General features: G+C 53.9%; 1 protein-coding gene across 2 annotated transcripts in view; it reads left to right on the top strand.

Moving 5' to 3' along the window:
- Nucleotides 1–383: 383 nt before the first annotated feature.
- Nucleotides 384–19,360, top strand: part of ARK2C (arkadia (RNF111) C-terminal like ring finger ubiquitin ligase 2C) — a 94,242-nt gene continuing 75,265 nt past the window's right edge. For both annotated transcript variants that reach the window (XM_037165120.2, XM_037165121.2), the window contains exon 1: nucleotides 384–717. In XM_037165120.2, coding sequence (XP_037021015.2) covers nucleotides 657–717 — 61 coding nt within the window. In that variant the 5' untranslated portion in view covers nucleotides 384–656. The remainder of the gene's footprint in view (nucleotides 718–19,360) is intronic.

Genomic DNA, 19,360 nt, shown 5'->3' on the forward strand with positions numbered 1-19,360 from the left:
GTGACCCGTGTGCATTGTGCAAGGACCTCCGGGCCAGGCCGTGTGCATTTGGTGTGCTCGCGCCTGTCTCTCCGCACGCACCAACGCACTTTCACATGTCTGGGTGCACGTCCCTCTCTGTGTGTGCAGGTTGCATGTGCACGCCGCCTGATTCTGTGTTCAGGGTGCCTCGTGCACGCGTGCGCTCTGGCCTGCAGGCGGCCAGGGATCCGCGCTGGGCTCCACGCTTCCCCTGGGGCTGACCCCCGCCCCACCCCTTCGCGCTGGGCCACGGGCCACCGCGATTGGCCGCCTGCTCTCTCTTAGCCCTCACCCCTCCCTCCCCCCAGCCACCCGCGCGCCCGCGGTCCCCGCTGTCCCCCGCGGTTCCGGCGAGGCCGCGCCGTGCTGCGCTCCGCTCCCATTGGCTGCACGCGCCTTTGTGTGGCGGCAGCTGCGGTCCCAGCGCCTTTGAATGTCGAGAGGGGCCGGGAAGGGAGCCTTTCCATGGGCCATCTGTCTCCCCGCCAGCCGCCGCCCCACCGCCGCCCGCGCCCCGCGCTCCGCCTCCCGCCCCGGCGGCTCCCGCAGCCCCGCCGCCGCCCGCGCCCGCGCCCCGGAGCCGCGCCACAAAGGGCCCGCGCGCTGCTGCCGCCGCTGCCGCGCGAGGAGCCAGGATGGTCCTGGTCCACGTCGGCTATCTCGTGCTTCCAGTGTTTGGCTCTGTGCGAAACAGAGGTATCGCTTTTTCCTTTTGGGGTCCGCTTCGGAGTGTGGATGGCCGCAGACAACGGGGCGGGGGCAGGCACCGCGGGGGACGGGGGGGCTCAGGGCACACCCGCGGGGACACAGGGCGAGTGGTGGCTTCTCCCCTCTCCCTTTTGGGGGGACCCCCGAGTGTGAGGGCGGCCTCCCTCGTGGGAGCTTTTGTAGTGAAGTTAGCGTTTGGTGAATTTGGGTCCCTCCCTCCCCAGCCCCATTTTTTATTCTTTGCGGCGGACTCAGTTCCCCCAAGTCACAGCCCCTTCCCTTAATTCCTAGCCCTGTATGATCGGAAGACCGAAATACATGACTGTGTGCGTGTGTGCGTGTGTTTGTGGAAACATTTGGATTTCTGTGATTAGCTTTTTTTTTTTTAGGTACTTGTATGTTTTGTGTTATCTCTTTTTCTATTTCATTTTTTGGCCATTGGTACTGATGGCTGGGTAGCTGGGATCCCCGATCTGCCCCATCCCAAGCCCCAGCCCCCACCCTCCACCCTCTCGTGGGAACTTGCACGATTTACCGTCCCGTCCTTTTCTCCGATTAACCCTTTCTGTGTCACCCTCGTGCTATCTCCCTCCCCCTCCCCCATTGTCTTTGTATGACAGTTGCACGCACCGGTTCAAAATGCTTGGGGTGTGTGCTTGTGCGTGTGCGTGTATGTGTGCAAGACTGTGCGCGCCTCAGAGTCAGGCGTGCACTGCTGTGCACTCCTGGGCCCAGCTGGAGCCGGGGGCCTGGCCCTTGGGTGTGTGTGAGGATGAGGTGGTAAGCTGCCCCACGCCAGGCCCGCTGCCCGGGGCAGGCATGGATCAAGCAGCAGGCCGGCGCCGGCTTTGTTTTTAACAGTGATATATGGGGTGTGTTTGCACGGTCCTCTTCCTCACATCCCTTTCCCTCACCTTCTGGTACAATAGCTTTATTTCCCCTCCCCCCACCATTTCTTCCATTTTCTTTTAATCAAAAATTCCCACCTCCCAAAGCAAATCTGAGATGCATTTAGATTCATTTTTTTATTCTTTTTGTATTCTGCCTCTGGACTCACATTCCTCTTCTTGGAAATGCTTCTTCTATCCTCTCCCACTCCACATCTGCTTAAATCCCTGCTGGCTAAGGCCCTCCCCCTCCCTCACACACAGAATGATGTCTTCCCTTCCGACCAGGGCTGCTCCAAGGGGCTGAGTGGGGGGTGGGGTCGCGGGGCCAGCTCTTCAGTGCGCCCCAGGGGCCCGATTGGGCGAGAAAATGAAAGCCCAGCCCAGCTGTCCCCAACCCCACGCCTCTCCCCAGAACCTAAAAGGCAAGGTTGACCCTCTTAGGCCTGTTTGAACCGCAGTTTTTTTGTGTGTGATGATAGAATGATGACATTCTGCATTTATCAAATCTTTTTTTTCTTCATTGTGTAGCTCAGTGAATGGTCAACTCGCTGCTGTGTGCGCTGTGACCCTCTGCCTCCGCATTTAGCTGTATTGTGACACCCCTCTTAACCATCTCCTGTCTCCATCTGAGGAAAGCATTGCTATTTAAGCGGCAGTATCCCCTATCTCAGGCCAGCCCAGCACCTGGGGGGGTGGGTGGTGGTGGTGGTGGAGGGGGGGTGTGAGGAACAGGAATGGGGGCTGGATGAAGTCTCTCTTGAAATGCCAGCCCCTTCCCCCAAATCACAATTATGTCTTATTGCTTGGCATTTCCTCTGAAAACGGGTGTGGAACATTACACTAGGCAGAAATTCAAAAATGATTAAGAAGGATGTTGAGCCTGAAAGTATAATTATCCTGATTAAATCATTATCATCCTCATTAATACCACCGATCTCTAAATACCACTGCAGGATGTCGAGTTCATGTTTTGAAATTCAAATTGCTCAGCTGCCTTTAAATTTTATTTTTAATACTCCCCCCCAAAAAAATCCAACAAAACAAATTCTGCCCTACAGTCAAAGTTTACTTTCAGGGCGGACATGCTCACAGGAAATTCAAGGGCTGAGGGTGACCAGGCTGTGGGTAAAATATAGCACAATGTGATAAGAATTCATGACCTTCCGATAGAGGATACTAATGCTTAACCTGACAAGGTCTTAAACCACAATCTTCTTGTAAAACTATTAGATAGCCTGCAAGCTTAAACCTGTTCTTTTTAGTTTCCATTGTAGTAGTATAGGATATAGACCATTTCAGAATAGATATAGAGAAATAACCATTTTTGTATCTTCATCTTGTTTAGCTGAGTACATTGCACTGTAAATCCCTGTTAAGTGGATCCCTTTTGCCTTGGCTTGGAGACCAGAGCAGCCCATTTCCCACTTATCTGGGTGGCCATAAGCTAGCTTCCTGGAGGCACCCAAGCATAAGTGAACAGATCACATTTAGTCGAAGGCAAAAAATAATAAATCTATATCTATGAAAATCTTTGATGAAATGACAGTTGCTGCCACCCCAGAGCCTTTGAAAATTTGGTGCGGCAAGGTCTGTGGCTTAAGGGGGAGCCATGGCTGATGGTGTCTTAATTGTTTAATTGTACAATGTCAAGAGCATCTTTGGACATCTGCCCTGGCCCTCAGAGCTACCCCTTTAACAGCCGGCTCCCCTCTGCGGCCTCGCTGGCCAGACCTGCTTGAAACAAAACAGCAATAATGAAAGAATGAGGCCCCTACTTTGAGGGCCCTTCCAAAATAAAGTCCCAAGTGGCCTCCCCAGATTGCCATGTGGCAATCTGAAAGGAAAGAGGAAAAAAGAAAAGAAAAAACAATCTCCAGCAAAACGGTTTTCCATTAAACAGGGATAGTGTGTTCTGCTGTGCTGGATTACTTCCTGTTCTTATTTTGTGGGTAATTTTTTCTGTATCAAATATCCTTTTGGTTGTGTATCTTTTTCACCTTTTCTTGTACTAAAACTAAAGCATGATCTGTATTTTTTTACATCCCCCAGTTGACAATGTACAGCGCTCGGTTAGAGACGTTGCCCTGCTGAACCGTACTGTGTAGCCCGGGCCATCTGCTCATTGTACGCTGCTTTTGTTCTGTTGCCCTTCGAAGCATGGTGGGCCCAGCCTTTTTTTCTTTCTTTCTTTCTTTTTTTTTTTTGTATTGTGTGCATGACAACATTGTTACACACAGAATCCACTAATACTAATATACAATCTCTCAATAAAGAACTAGTTTCCTATATTAACCTAGTGTGCTTTTTCTCTTGCTGTTTCCCCATTTATTGTCGTATCCTGCTGTTTAGATACCTCCCTTGCTTTTCTATCCCCACCCTCACCCACCCACCACTCCCACCTCCCATTGTAAGATTCGAGTGAATGCCTTTTATTTTATTTTTTTTACTTTTTTCTTTTGTTTCGTGGTACAGATATGGTGACCTTAATCTCATCCAGTCCATACCTTTTTACAATAGACATTTGAGGTGAAGGGGAGGTGTCCTTTCACACCTAAACAGCTACACTATGTAGAGAAAGCCCCTGTCTTTGACCACCTGTGAAGCTAATAGCCTCCTCGGTTCATCTGGTTCCCAAGTTACACTCACTGGGTCTCTGATGCTGGTGAAGAGAAGGGGATCTAACACTGAAGTCGAGAAAAGGGATACTGTTCTTAACTAGCAATCTTGTGGCATATCAGACTCGCCTGAAAAACTCATTTTTAGTTGTGTTTTAACTTTTCCTTTTACCGTCTCATTGATTTATTGTCCTTCTAAATCACGCTGGGGGGAGGGCGGGGTGACATGTTACATGCAGTTCAAGCCATGATCTGGAATTTTAAATTGCCCTCTTCTTTGTGTATAATTGCATTCTTGGGACTGGCAGTGGAAGGTTTGCTGTGGATCCTGCATAAGGAAGGTGTTTCCAGCAGAAACCAATTCCGCCCACCCCCGCACTCAGCACTCAGCACTCAGCACCAGCGGCAGCCGCCTGACCTGTTAGCGGAGGAATAAGAGGGTCTGTGCCCTCCCAGGCCGGGAGCCAGTTAAAGCTGATTACAGCTTAGTCCCTGACAGCTGCCTCGTCTGTGGCCTCTCTCGAGAAAGAAAGCCAGATCGCTTGGCATTGTTTAAGTGTTGTGCGTGTGCGTGAGGGTGCGTGCACGCGCGCCCCCGTGCAATTTGAGGGAAAGAGTGGGGGAGCAGGAGGGAAGTCAGGACCTACCCCCAAATGGAATTGGAAAAAGACTCCTTAAAATGTATCTTTTTTTTCCCCAAAATTACATTGGAGAAGCCAGTGTAGAAGTATTTTTTCCCCCAGAGTGGAACCCAAATTCAAGCATTTGTCAATTACACCTATTCGATTTCAGCCCAGAACAAGCCTTGCTAAATGAGGCGTTTTAGAGGAGGAAATCAGTTGATTAAAGAAATTCAGGGTTCCTTCAAAGGGCCATCATTTTGGAACCGCTTTTCCTTGGGCTGACAGGCCTCCTCCTCTCGCCTCTGGGATGTCTATGCTCCTCCGCCTTCCTGGGCGGTGCACGCTGCCTGACCACAGCGCTGCCTTGTCGTCTTCGTGGCTCGGTGCGCCTCTGCTCCCCGCCAGCCCATGGCTGCCCTTGCTGCTCCAACCCTTTGTTCTCGCACTCTCCCCAGCCCGGGTGGGAAAGCTGAGCTGATTTACTGTGACACATGGACACACACGGAAGTCCCCGGCGGAGCCCATGCTGTAGTTGTGCAAGAAGAGATATGTAGGTCTTCCAGGGCTTTTCTTTTCTCCTCTTCCTCCTTTCATCTTGGCTTGCACAAAGCTTTTAATTTTGTGCCTGGTTTAAGAAATAGAATAAACCACCCCCAACCCCAACTCAACAATAAGAAAACTACTGCACATCAGGTGATCACCCTCATTTTTGTCCTAGGGAGTTGTGGCTTGTTAGATCAATATTGACTGACTCCAAGATTTTATTTTTCTAAATTAGTGTTCTGGATGTCAGAATTATTTGACCAATACCTTTTGAGGACGGTTTAATAACCTGGTAATAACATACCCCAGTCAGTGGGGCAATGGGAAGTCAGTATCAACTGCACACAGTATCTTCACCCAGATGATCGGAATAAACACACACATATGAAGGAGGCTTTTTTTCCTGACTGGATGATCCAGTCGTTTACAGAGCCATTGCACTTTGTATCTACTCTCCAAGCCATCTGACGCTATCTGTTTTAATAACTTTTGACTCCAGAATTTTGGAAAAGCCATCTGTTACAGAGATCCGATACCACAGACTTTTAATAAGATGGAACACAGCTCTTGTTCACGGCTCCCCTTTCTGAAGGAGAGAACTCTCTTGAAACTAGCATCAGATAAGGCCCACTTAATTAACTAGTTTAGTTAAGTAATAGTTTCCCAGAAACCAGCAAGTACTGGTTATGGCAGTCCAGGGCAGGAGAGAAGACCGCCAAGAGTCTCAATGCCCTAATGTGCAGAGGACAGAGACTGGGCCATCTCTCTTTTTTTGCAGTTTGCTCACCTCTTGCCCCCCCGCCCCCTCCCTTCAACATCTTTCCCATCTTTACTAAGCAGGCTTCAGTGTCACATTGCAAAGCCTAATGGTTTCTCTGGGCCAGAGAAGCCACAGCTCGGTGCAGGATCCAAGCGCAGTGTGGGGCCACCATCCTGGATGGGAGATGCGGGCCCTTGACTTCCCTTCCGAGAGTTACTGTGGATCTCAGGCCCACCAGACCACTGTGGCACGAGTGTGCAAGACCCTTGGACCTCGGTTTTTCTATGGCTCTACCTAGCTCTTTAAAAATTCCTGGCTTGACATCATATGAATGTGAATTAGTATTTATTAATTTCCAGTATGATTTAGCCGCAGATGAACCAATATATTTCCAAGAAAATTAGGAGAGCAGGCAGGGGGAAGGCTCATCTTGAGAGACTCAGATTTTCCGGATGACTTAATCACTAAACGCAAACATTTATAACCTCACATCTGAACCACTCACATTACCTGTACCTTCATGTATTCAGTCATTTATTTACTCACTTGTTTGTTCATTTAGTTAATGAGTGTTTATTGAATACCTACTTGGGGCCAGGCAAAGGGGGATAGAAACAATGGAGGACCCGGGTGCCTGCCCTCCCGAGGTTCATGCTGAGGCTGGGAGATCAATGCTCAGAACACCAGATGCTGTGAAAGACGTTCTGTGCCTACGCGCCCAGCGGATGGTGAGGTGGAAGGCACGTGGAGCAGTTCAGGGGTGGAGTAGTAGCCCAGTGAGCTGGAAGAGTGAGCTCAGGCCACTGCTCTGAGCATCATCTGAACAACCACCATCAAAATACCTGCCTGATAGGGTTTGTCCAGACCATTTGAAGGCCTTCGACACACAGCAGATGCCTAGGGTGTGCTGGGTGGCTGCCTCCCATTCCTCACAACTGTAGGAGTTTACTGGCCTCAGGGGTCCAGTAAAGTCAGAGGGTGGGGAGGAGGTGGGGTTGAGATGTGCCTCAAAGAGTGATGTGTATACAGGAGGGAGGAGCTCCAGGTAGGGGGTGGGGAAGGAGTGAGACCTGGGCCAAGGCCAGTGGCTCTGGTTTGGAAAGAACTGAAAGTTCATATGAAGAGGGAGGTGTGCAGGTGTGTGTTTGTGTAAGGGTATGTGTGCAGACCTGTCACATGACATGGCCACAGGAGGTGCTTCTCCCTAAAGCACAACTGCAGGACTGAAACAGCAGGAGGTCCAGAGAACGGGGGTAGGGGGTGGGGGGGTGAGAAAAGTCCGAAAGAGCTGTTGAAGCCGGCCTTGGGAGGCCTCCGGAAGGTCTGGTAGAGTTTGGACTTGCTCCAAGAGCCATTGGAAGCTCTCTGGGAGGAGGTGTGTTTCAACAACTTATTCTGGCAGCTGATGACTCGGGGGTGATCCTAGGGGCTGAGGCCGGGGAGGAGGCCATGGCAAGCTTCCAGGGGTGATGGACCCCAAACCGGGGTGTGAGGGATGGGAAGGGAGATTGGCACCGGGGCCTTGACTGTAAGAGGAAGTAAGCAGAACTGAGTAAAAACAAGCCTTTTCATGTTTTGCTATGTTATTTTTACAGGCATTACGTTTTTTTAAGATCCTCATCTGAGGATAGGTTTTGTTTTTTGGTTTTTTTAAATTGATTTTAGAGAGAGGGGAAGGGTGAAAGAGGGAGCAAAAGAGAAACATTGATTGGTTGCCTCCAGTTCTGTCCCAAGCAGGGATCAAACCCTCAACCTAGGCATATGTCATGTCTGGGGATCGATCCCACAGTATATGGGACAATGCTCCAACCAACTAAGCCACCTTGCAGGGCCACAAGCATCACTTTTAACAGCTGCATAATATTCTACTTGACTGGTGGCTCTGCACGTAGGCTCGCTGGCTTCTGAGGTACTCAGCGGGCCCTGGGTTGCAGGGCTGCTCCACGCTCGTCTGCCTGCCACCTCCCTCAGGCTGTCTGGGAGGAGGTAGTTCGTGGAACGGGTGTGACAGCAGTCAGGCTCTCTCCTCACTGTCAGCCCCTTCGATCAGCAGGCCCAGCTAGGTGGACGGGAGGGCAGATAAGAGAGGGCTTAGAGAAGGAAGAAGATTTGGATAAACCCTTCTGAGATCCTGGGTTCTGGTCTTCGTTCTGCCACAAACTTCCACTGCGATCTTAAGCCGGTCAACCTCCTCCACCAGACCTCAGTTTCCCCATCCATGAAATGGTATCTATCTATGCTCAGGACATGTCACATGAAGTATTGCATATGAAACAGAGAGAAGCCAACCAAAGGCAACAGTAGCAATACTGACTCACATTATCCTCAGACAGGCCACTCATATAGTGGGAGCAGCCCCATCTCTGCCAATAACCGGCGCACGTTGGCCACTGACGGCTCTGTGCCCGCACCTCCTATCTGCCAAGGGATGTAATTGGCCTAATTGCCCCTTCCTGCTCTAAAAAGCTGTGATTTCCTCTTGATGAGAATAACTTACATTTCCATTCTTTTTGTCCCCCCACCCCCAGCTCTTTAGCGCTTGCATTTCTGCTGGCCAGGTTGCTGGCGGGGCTGCAGAAGCGGCAGTTACCCCTGGTGGCTTGTGCCAGGGCAGCGAGCCCAGACCCCATGGGGGCTCAAGCTTAGGGCGGGCCCTGCCTCCTGGCCCCACTGCTCTTGTGTGACCTCCAAGCGAGAATTTCAAAAATTTCGGTGGGATAGCATTGTTTCCTGGTGTAGCCAACCTCACTTCAGACGGCCTCCTTAGGAGGGCCGCCGAGAGACAGAGGGGACTGGCAGCCCTCAGGGAAGTCACCCTCATGGTGGCTTGTCCCAAGTCGCTGGTGGCAGGGCAGCACTGGCCTAGGAAAGGAAGTAAGGGTGGCTGCTGACTCAGCACCAGCCTGCTGGTGGAGAGGGGGTGGGTGGAGCTCTCAGAGGCTGGGAGGAAGTGAGAATTCAGCCAACACCTGTCTCAAGGAAGGGCAGGAAGCTTCGAACAGCTGCTGCTCCCTCCCCCACCACCCGGGCTGTGAGTGGGCAGGAAGGGGACGGAGGCATTCAAGGCACCCACCCCCAACCCGCCAGCTTGCTTAGTGCCAGCTCCACTGTGGCAGCTGCCAGGCCTCCACGCCACCCCTCTTCCCACCACTCAGGGGTCCCCCACCCCCACAGGACACTTGTCCCCTAGGACCACCCCACTCCTAGATCAATTGCTTTCAGTCCCAAACTCTCAGCACTAAATGGGTTAATGTGCTCACACCCACCCCAGGGCTGGAGGCACTGGCTTTCCTTCCCTCAAAGTGCGGCCCTTGGGGCAGTGTCGGCCCTTGGGGCAGGGTTGGGGCTGGGGCTCGGCCTCCATGACATTCCTGCAGGGGAGGGGCTGGAATGCACCGAGGGGGCAGGCCACCGGGCTGTCAGAGCTACGTGGTCCCCACCTAGGAGGCGTCCCTGCTGACCAGAGCTGAGAATCTGCCTGAAGGAGGTGAGGCTGTGGCAGGGGAAGACCTGGGCCCACAGACTGGTCCCTCTTTTCAAGGCTCCCTGCATTGCTGCTCACCCCACTGCCTGGCAGTGCGTGCGTCCAACTCCGTGCCGTGCCGAGGGAGAGACAAAAGAGGCAGCTGGACAGAGCCCCGTTTCGTTGGCATTCACTGGAGCCCCTTTTGGACACCTGGGTGCATAGCCCTGGCCTTGGCCTCACGTTGGGTGGACTCATACCCCCTTGGCAGAGGTAGAGGTCAGGCCCAGAGAGGGGGCTTTGTCAGCTGTTCTGAAGGCAGCTGGGCCTGGGGGGCAGCTGAGGAGGTACTGAGGCTGTGCCAGGCAGGGGTACCCAGGGGGCAGGGCTGTCACAAGCCAGGGCAGCAGGGGAAGGGCACCAAGAGTCTCAGGAGGGAGCTGGGGCCCCACCAGGACACAGGAATCCAGCTCTCTCCCCACCAAGAGGGCCCACGGAAGGGTGAGGGGAGGAGAAGTCATGTCGGGGGAAGGGAGCAACAGCCAACCTGCCCTCACCTGGGCAGGTGAGCTGGGACCATAATAGAGAAGGTAGAGGAGGAGCCCAGACGTCAACCTGGATGGCAGTTTTCTATTCTGTCCCCATCCCTTCCCAAAGGGTCCCTGACCAGGGCATGTTTCCTGTGGGGGAAAGGGGAGGAAGTTGGAGACAGGCCGTGCTGTCCCGCTCCTCAGTGGGCGCCGCTCATCCCAGGATGCTCATGGAGTCCGTGCTGTGGTGCCCGCAGAGCCCTGCCTCGTGCTGACCATGTGCAGGAGGGCCTGGCCTGCCCTCTGGGAGCATCCAGACCACAGCGGGGACTGGACAGTGTGCGGCAGGCAGGCAGGGAGCAGAACCTCAGCTCAGGGCTCAAAAGCGCCTTGCCACGCCCCAGGAGAAACACAGCATGGTCCCCTGTTTTACTGCAAAATTTGAGAAAAAGGAGATTTTTATATTACACTAAACAAGGCACTCTCGTGTCACCAGTTGCAAATTTTGCAGGAACTTTGGAGTGCAAATACAAAACGTGGATGGCAAAGTTCATTCAGGCGGGCCAGTCCCAGCCATGCCCCCAGGCTGCGTCGGGGGGCGTTTCACATCCTGGAGACATTTGGGCATTTCTGGGGAGGTGTGAGAAGCACTTCTGGGTGGTGCACTGTCTCCTCTTCACAGAAACAGGAACCCAAGTCTGTCCACCTCCCAAGAGCCCCTTCAGGATTGGGACCTGGGCCGTTGACTCTGAGGTCCAGTGTTCTGCCAGGCTCTTGACTCAAGGCCACTGGGAAGCAGTACCCAGCAGAGGGGTCAGTGGGCACTTTCCGGGTGAGGCTGAAGACAGTGTGGGATCTAACAGCAGAGGGACCGGGGTGGGCGTTCATTGCGGTGGCCGATCCGCATGTGTTTGTGGTCTGGAGAGCCAGGGCCTGGACTGGGAGCGAGGGTCCCAGCAGTAAGGTCAAGGCACGGAGATGAGCCCTAGGAACGGGTGTATGAGGGAGGCCTTCCTGTAGCAGGCGCCCAGCACTGGCCGCCCCTGGTACTCCAGGACTCTCTTTTTATTACTGTGGCAAAATACATTCAGCCATCTTTATAGTGTGCAATTCAGTGGCATCAAAGTGCATTCACAATGTCATGCCACCATCGCCATTTTCTATTTCCAAAATGTTTTCATCTCCCCAGAGAGGAACTCAGGGCCCTTTGACTTGAAGGCCTGCTCCCCAACCCGGCCACACTTCTTGGGGCTCCTTGAAGGTGGTCAGTGGAGACTAAGTACTTGCAAGGAATGTACACATTTTGGCATCGGGCAGTCTCGGGTTCAACTCTTGGCCTTACTATCTACAAGCCAGGTGACTGTGGACCTCTCTGAACCTCAGTCTCTTTGTCAGAAAAAATGGAGATATAATCACTATTAATACCAGTGTCACAGGAGGAGAGGACGAGTGAGCCTTACATTACAGAATACAAGGCACACAAAGCCCTGGGGGTGCTTTGCAGAAGATGGCCATTCCCGCCTGCCCTGCCCCCCCTGAGCACATGTTCCTGTTTGTTTGGACCTGGAACAGTCTGAAGGGTCCTAAGGGTGGGCAGAGGGGACAGACAGGAAAGGGCTGGGCCTGTTTTAGCTTCACTGCGTAAGAAGTTACTGAGAATCTACTTTGGGCTGTGGGGAACCGAGGCGTGGACAGCTTCTGGCACACAGCTTAGCTGGGGAGACCCCTGAGCACCCCTGAAGTGGGCAAAGAACTTATAGACTGAGCTTCAGGCCATGGTCCCACTGACCAGAAAGTATGGCCCAGCCTGGAGGCAGCTGGCCAGGGTGGCACATGAGATGGGGAGAGGTCACTGAGGCCTGGGGAAATCAGGAGGGCCTCCCAGAGGAGGCAGCACAGGAGCTGCTCCCTGAGCGGGAAGAGCTGTTTGGCTCTGCTGCCTGGGGGAGCTATCAGGTCGTCCTGCCCCGCCCCACACGCCCTGTTCCCAGTAGGCTCAGATCTGATCCAGGACGTGAATGTTCAGTTCTGTGGCTGGCCCTTTGTCTGATTTTAGTTCTTTTTTGGGGGAGCATTGGGCCCCCCCATCTCATTGTCGCCCCACCTGTTTCAGACCCCTTCTTCCCTGCCATTCCCCCTGGCCCTGGACATTTGCCCTGGAGCTCTGTCTCCTCTCCCACCACTCTGCTCAGCCGAGCTCCCATGGGTCCGTCCATGCACTGTCCCTCACAAGAGCTGTGCAGAGGATGAGGCTGGCCAAGGGGTGTTGAGACCTTTCTCTCAAATGGGGCATTGGTTCTGCTCCTCTGGATCCAGATGCGCATCTTAGCTGCCAGGCTGTGTGAGGGTCAAGTGAGGTGGTGATGTAATGGGCCCATCGTGACACCTGGCACCGAGCACAGGGCCACTCTTGTTGTGCTAGGGAGTCTCTACCTGCAGAATCCCCTGCCTCCTCCTAGGAGAAACCTGAATTTGGTTCCGGGAACAATGGGAAAGGGAAAAACTTCTCTGAGCCTCAGTGTTCTCACCTGTAAAATGGGGACAATCCTGGTAACACCCTCCCACCCCACACAGGGTTATAATGAGCTCATATTTGACCATGAACTCGGTCAGCTCATCTAAACAATGTGCACTGAGCACCCACATGGGCCCACACACTGCTGGGCACTGGAGACATGAGGCAAATAAAAATAGCAGCAAACGCCCCTGCAAACTTGCTCTGTGCTGGGTACTCTCCTTGGTGCTTTACCTGCCCTATGGGGACTCAGTCTGATAGGAAACAGACACGTGAACAATCCGAAGATATGCTCCAAGGTGTGTGAGGGGTGCTTTCTCAGCCTGTGGAGCTTCCCTGGGGAAGGGGGTTCCTGGAGGGGCTGAGGCTAAACTGGGGCTTCAAGGACGCTGCGCCCTGACCTGGCTGCTGCAGGCAGAGGGGCTGCAGGGACACAGGGTGGGCTGAGAAGCAGAGCACTGCCAAGGGGGCACACACGTGCAGGGAGAGAGCTGGGCTTTGTCACTCCTCGCTGTCAGCGAGCAGTGTTGCCTGTTGATCGGCATTGCTGCTGGTTGATTGGCTTTTGTCAAAGACAAAGTGCACACCATCTCACCTACCCAGAGCTCCAATGTCCTGAGCAAAGGGCTAAGGGCGAGACCTGGGCATAGCCTGGAACACCTAGAAAACAAGGCTGGAGCCCGGACAGATGCCTGTGACACAATGATGGGGAATAAATAACAACAGCAGCAGCATGGTCCACGGCTGCAGGCCTGGGGGGAGGGGACAAGGAGGGGTTTGTGGTGACTGAGAGACCTGGAGGATGCAGGGCTGGGTGTTGAGCAGGCGCTCGAAGTAGGGGCCTGGGACAGCATTCCCCACACCGTCCAACCAACCAAACACCAGGACCCTGGAGCTGTTAAAAGTTGTCTCTGCTCGAGTTAAATGCTCCAACTTGGAAAATGCTGCATTCCTATTAGCACGTTAAAGGCTCTGATAAGTCCCACAATGAAGAAATCCCTTTGGCTCTGCTTTAGTAGAATTTTTTCCAAACCATCTGAGCACAGGACTTGATGGGTATGTGTGTGTGTGTGTATGAATCCTAGAAACATGCCTTGAACTTGGTGCATGGAGCACAGTTTGGGAAGTGCTGACCTGGGAACTGGGTCATCTGGCTCAAGACTGGCCCGAAGGAGCTCGCTTATACTAAGGGGCAATGATGACTGAGAGGAAGGCCATGAAAGGTGGCTCATCCGTTAGTGACTGCCTATCTTGAAGTCCCCAGTCCCCTACCCTAGTCTCCTTCACAGGAGCACCATCCTTCTCTACTCCACAGAAGACACCGAGGTCAGAGGTCAGTGGTGAGCCAGTCATTCACTCTTGGTGACACCCTTGCTGGCCAGCCAGGGGGATCCCTGCCAGAGGCTGGGAAGCTGAGGTGGTCCTGGAGGGAGTTCTCGGCCACTGGAGGGTCTGGCCTTGTACCAAAGCCCCACCTGCTAGGGACTTCCCTCCCACCCTCTTCTATCCATGACCTTGTCCAGATTCCTTGGGGGCGGGCTCTCTCCCTGCCAGCTGGGAGGCCTCATGGTCTTAACCCCCGATATACTGCACACGGTCCATGCAGCACTTGATTTCACATAGTGCACGCAGATGCTCAGCCCTGACACACGCCCGTCCCCACCCTGCCCCCATGCAACCCACAGCCGTATGCAATCCTCAGACATTTACAACACCAGCACACACCCCCATTAAAATCTGTACACAGTACATCGGAACACAGTATATTCACATTCACAGATGCAAATACAGACACACACTTAATCACATGCCACTCACACATACGTGTACCCACAGGTACACACCCTAGTTCCTACGCACATTATCTCAGGAAATAGACATTTAAGGGACCCAGGCCTGCTGAAGAGCCTGGGCCTGTGGCACCCAGTGGTCACTGTCCTGAGGGCGCTGCTGTCTCCATGGGCCCATGGGGAGCCCAGGAGGGGCAGCATCTTTCTGGGCTAACGAGGGAGGCACAGGCGATTTGCTGTGGTCCCCACCATAGCCCCCTGGTGATGTATAAAACAAGCATTGCAAAACCCCTTCGGGATACTGTGTGGTTTGGAGGGCTTTGTGGAGGAGGTGGGTCTCAAACCGGGCTTGAAAGGTGATGTCCACTAGAGGGGGGGGCACAGAGGTGGGGAGGGTGCCTGAGGGGCAGGGGGAGCTGTGAGCTTGGCCTGTGCCCCCCAACCCTGAGAATCCTGAGGCGGTTATAGGGACAGAGTGCACAAAGGTGGAAGGAGAAGAGGCGGAGCCAGGAAGTGGCCAGCATCCCTGCCTGAGAGGGTTCCTCCTTGCGCCCTGAGCCTGGTCCCGACGCCCCCGGGAGCTCCCCAGCCAGTGCTCAGCCTCTGCACCAGGTGGCTGGGGGAATTAAAGAGACGGTGCAATATTAATGTTGCTGCCCTGTTTTATAAAGTGTCCTAACAAGCTGGTGAGCCAGGCGCACTCAGTCTTATTTACAACTGCTATTATTTCTCTGACATTGAGATTAATTTGACGATAGCTGTTTATAAGCTCTTCTATCATCAGATGGGCCCATTACCTGGGAGGAGAGGAGGGCTGGATTTAATTTGCAAACAGCGCGCTGGGTTCTCCTGCTCACAGAGTGTGTGGGAGTCGCGGCCATAAATCATGGAAGGCACCAGCGGTGCTGAGACCAGAGGCTCGCAGCTCCCTGGGCTGGCAGCGTGCAGGAGAGGGATGTCCTGGAAGGTGGCAGGACTGCAGACCCCGATGGCTGGTGGCAGGCATTCATGACCATCCGTGCTAGGAGGGAGACCCTGGGACCTCACCTGTCCAAGGAGCTTCGAACTCTAGCATCTATACCAAGTAAGAATCATCTGGAAGCTTGTTAAAATACAGATTCTCTCAGCCTTCCAGAAAGTCATCATCTCTGGGAGTGGGGCTTAGGACTTCCCGAGTCTGGAGTTTTCTCAGGGGACACCTGCCTAGTAGACTTTTGGCTCAATGGGTCTTGAGCTATGGCAGGTGGGAGTGGGGGTGGGGTGTGGACAGGCCTAAGGAGTGTCCTCCAGGTTCTTCTGTGCCCAGCATAGACTCCCCTCCCTAGATACCTGAAGAGAAAGGAGAAGGGCTGGCAAAGAATGAGGTCGGGTCTTGAGCAAAATGATGAAGTTGGCAAAAGCTGTCTCCTTCCACCCACAGAGCTCCCCCCTCCCCACCCCTGCCTCATCACCCTCATCTGACTCTGAGCCCCTCCTGCACAGCAGGAGAGAAGCATCAGTTCATCAATGTCACATTGGGGGCTTTATAAGCATCATCTGTCATCCTGTGTTGATCTCTGGGTGACCTTTTTAAAAACCCAACTGAAAGATAAGATAACAGGAGTTGCGAGAGGCAGTTTGAAGTCACTCGGCCTAGAAACTGCACTCGGGGTCTAAACCTTGCTCCTGCGTCACCAAGGTCCCTGCTGTGACCAGGGGCAGGGCTCCACCATGAATTTGCACGCACAGACATTGCATCCCTCAGCTGACACTAAAACTACCGATGGGTGTTGGTGCAGGGGTCCCCTTGCCCCGCGCACCCATCAGCCTTCCTCTGCTGGGTGGGTGTGTTTCTCAGGGGCCTCCGGAGCAAAAAGCAATGAATGGATCCTCCTCCACTCGAGGCCTGGCGGACCCGCTCCCTGCAGGCCAGCGGGAGAGGTAGTTGCGCGGCAGGAGAGCCTGATTTACACACCTGATCCCTGTCCTGACGGAGGTCAGTGGCCCATGGGTGGCAACCTTGCCCCCTGCCTGTCCTTGTATTTCCCGGGGCCTGTCCCAGGGTGACAGCTTTAGGTCCTCTGCCTCCAAGGCCCTGGCCTTTTCTTCCCACCACTGGTTCACCCCTTGGCAGCCTCTGCAGGGCTCTGGTGGGCACTTCTGAGAACACTTCAGGGCAAGCATCCCCAGACCCCTCCCCGGGGGTGCCTTGGGTCCTGTCCAGGACCCAACTTGCCTTGTTGAACTCCATCCAAAACCCATAAAAACAAAAAGATGGCTGGTATGAACTCCATCTGACACTGTCCCCTGATCAAGAATCCGCGGTCCTGTTCATGTAGCCTCAGTCTGCATCAGGCGCACTGGGCATGCTTCACACAGTCATCAAACTTAATTCATGGGGCAGGACTCCCGAGTCTGGTACCACTTGCTATGGATTTGTCTGTCTTTGCCTAAAGGAGCTGGTCTATTGGGTAGAGTGTCAGTTTGGCTCTGGTGACAGAGACTCAAAGGTGGCTTACAGGGGACACCAACTTAGGGGTCCTGGGCAGGTGCGGCAGGCAGGCGCTTGACATGAGGGATGCAGGTGCCCCCTCTCTTGTTACTCCACCCTCCCTAGAGTGTGGCCCTTTTCCGCATGGCCCAGGACAGCTCACCCCACGTCCACTTTCCAAGCTACAGGAGGGAGGAACAAGAGAAAGGGCAAAAAGAGCATGATGCAGTGCTGTACAAGTCACCCCTATTCACATCCCAATGACCAGAACTAGGTCCGCTGACCATGTGTGGCTGCAGAGGAGGCTGGGAAATGTAGTCCTTGTTCTGGAAGGACCTGTGCCCAGCCAGATTTGGGAGTTCTATTACCTCAGAAAAACAGAACATATATTGGGAGACAACTAGTCGTTTTGTCTCCACTGGTTCTTAGGACCCACACATTTGGCCTTAGGTCGGTGCTCATTAAACCTCACCTGGCCTGCCCTTCTCAGGCAAGTGCCGTGGTGGAAGGGCCTTGCCTGCCCTTTGTGGCTTCACTAACAGGCCGGGACAGAGCCCCAAGGCAGGAATCGAGAAGCCACCAGCCACCCTACAAACTGGTGACAAACCACTAACCTGTATTGGTGGGATGTGCTTATTCATTTACTTACAAATCCTCCTTGTTGTTCTGGTGACCAGGGCTCATTGTCCATCTTGCCCAGGGTGTGAGAGCTACAAATGAGACGATGACTCTGAGTGCCCAGCCTCGGCTGTGGTGCACAGCAGGCCCCCAGCAGAAGCCGTGTGTCCTTGGGCAAGGCATTCGACGGCCCCACCCCATGGGTTGTTGGGCGGGTCCAGAGGCGGTACCTGGTGCAGTGTCGGGAGCAGGGAATGGGAGCTGCCACAGAAGCAGGGTGGCCTGGGGCTCAGGCTGCCTGGGGAGCCCAAGGCCCTGTGACCTCCTGAGAGGCTGGGAAAGTTAAGTGAGCCATGCAGAGCTTTTAGCCAGGCAAGCAGTGGCTATTCAATGAATACCGGTTTCTCCCTGTCCCCTACCCTGCTGCCCCTGGTAAGGGACATCGCCTAAAGTTCCCTGCATTCTGCACCATCCCTACAGATGGTTTGTGGTGGTGGGGGGAGGGTGCGAGAATCAGAGCAGAAGTGAGGGGGCCAAGGAGGCGAGAGCTGCTGGCAGGCGGAGGACAAGGAGGACGCTGGCTCCTAGGCCAGCGTTAGGCGCATCCCCGGCCCACACCCCTGCCGCTGGTCCCTCCTCTGGTGAGGGACATGAGATGTGCCTCCAGAAGCATTACAGACACCAATGTCCTGTACCGAAGGCACAGAGACCTGTGGCTGGTGGCTTGGCTCTCAGGAACACCCAGTGTTCACCAAGACCCAGCTCTTGCTGGAAGGGTCCCCTGAGGTATCCGGCCCATCATCTGACCCCTCATTTCATAGGAAACAGAGGCCCAGAGAGGAAGGGGCTTTGCCAAAGTGTACTAAGCTAGGATAAAGGCCAGCCCACTCCCGCCCCACTCCGTTCTCCATTCTCACTCCTGGACCAGGAGGGCAGGAGGCCCAGAGTCTCCACGTCTGGGGAAGGCTCAGCAGGGGCACCAGCAGGAGGTTGGGGGGCACCTCTTGGGGGAGCAGCTGTGATTGGGAAGAAGTGTCGAAGGGTCAGGGATTGGGGGCTTCGTCTCGGTGCCAGCTCCCATGCTCCCTGGTGTGTGTTGAAGGGCAAGGGCAGGCAAAATAGGACCTGCCTCCCAGGGTTAGGGTGGAGACGAACCTACACAAGTTTGTAAACTGTGAGGGGTCATTGAGACGTGAGGGCTTCTGTCCGTTTGGGCTGTAAAGATGCATTTTCTCATGCAGGAGGCACAGGATGGAAGGAAGCGAGATCAGGGTGTGTAGGTGCCAAAGTCTGACAGCGTTGTTGGCAACCTGGGGCCCCGTTGTATCTGAGAGGTCAAGCAGGAGAAATCTTTGCGAGTCTCAGTAGTTGGTTAGCACATCTCCAGGGGCTCTGCTCGATGCACTTCCGGTTGTCAGAGAAGGAACCACTGCCATTTGCCACGGCACCCATGAGCCTCTCAGATGGATGTGCTTTCACGTTTCACGTTTATGGAACTGGGATGCACCCTAAAGATACCTGTTTGTCCTGGTTCTAATTGTCTTTTAAAAAACCTTTTCCTAGTTTGTGAGGTGATGGAAAACTGTGCAACTGCTGACCTTGTAGGTTGGAAATTTGGCGTTCTTTTTTATACACCCCATTTACAAAACTTTGGGGGCCACAGAGAAGTCTGTAGAAGCCTCTGGGGCAAACCTCAGTGCCAGTCTGTGACTCATAAGATCTAGTTCTTTCTCACCGTGCACATCCCCTTCCTCTCGTCTTCAACATTTCCTGACCTCTTGTGCCCAAGGACTCAGGAGAATGAACACACCCAG

Source organism: Artibeus jamaicensis, unplaced genomic scaffold (genome assembly GCF_021234435.1).
Source record: "Artibeus jamaicensis isolate MK-2021 breed Jamaican fruit bat unplaced genomic scaffold, CSHL_Jam_final contig_354, whole genome shotgun sequence".
In the NCBI taxonomy this organism is placed as follows: Eukaryota; Metazoa; Chordata; class Mammalia; order Chiroptera; family Phyllostomidae; genus Artibeus; species Artibeus jamaicensis.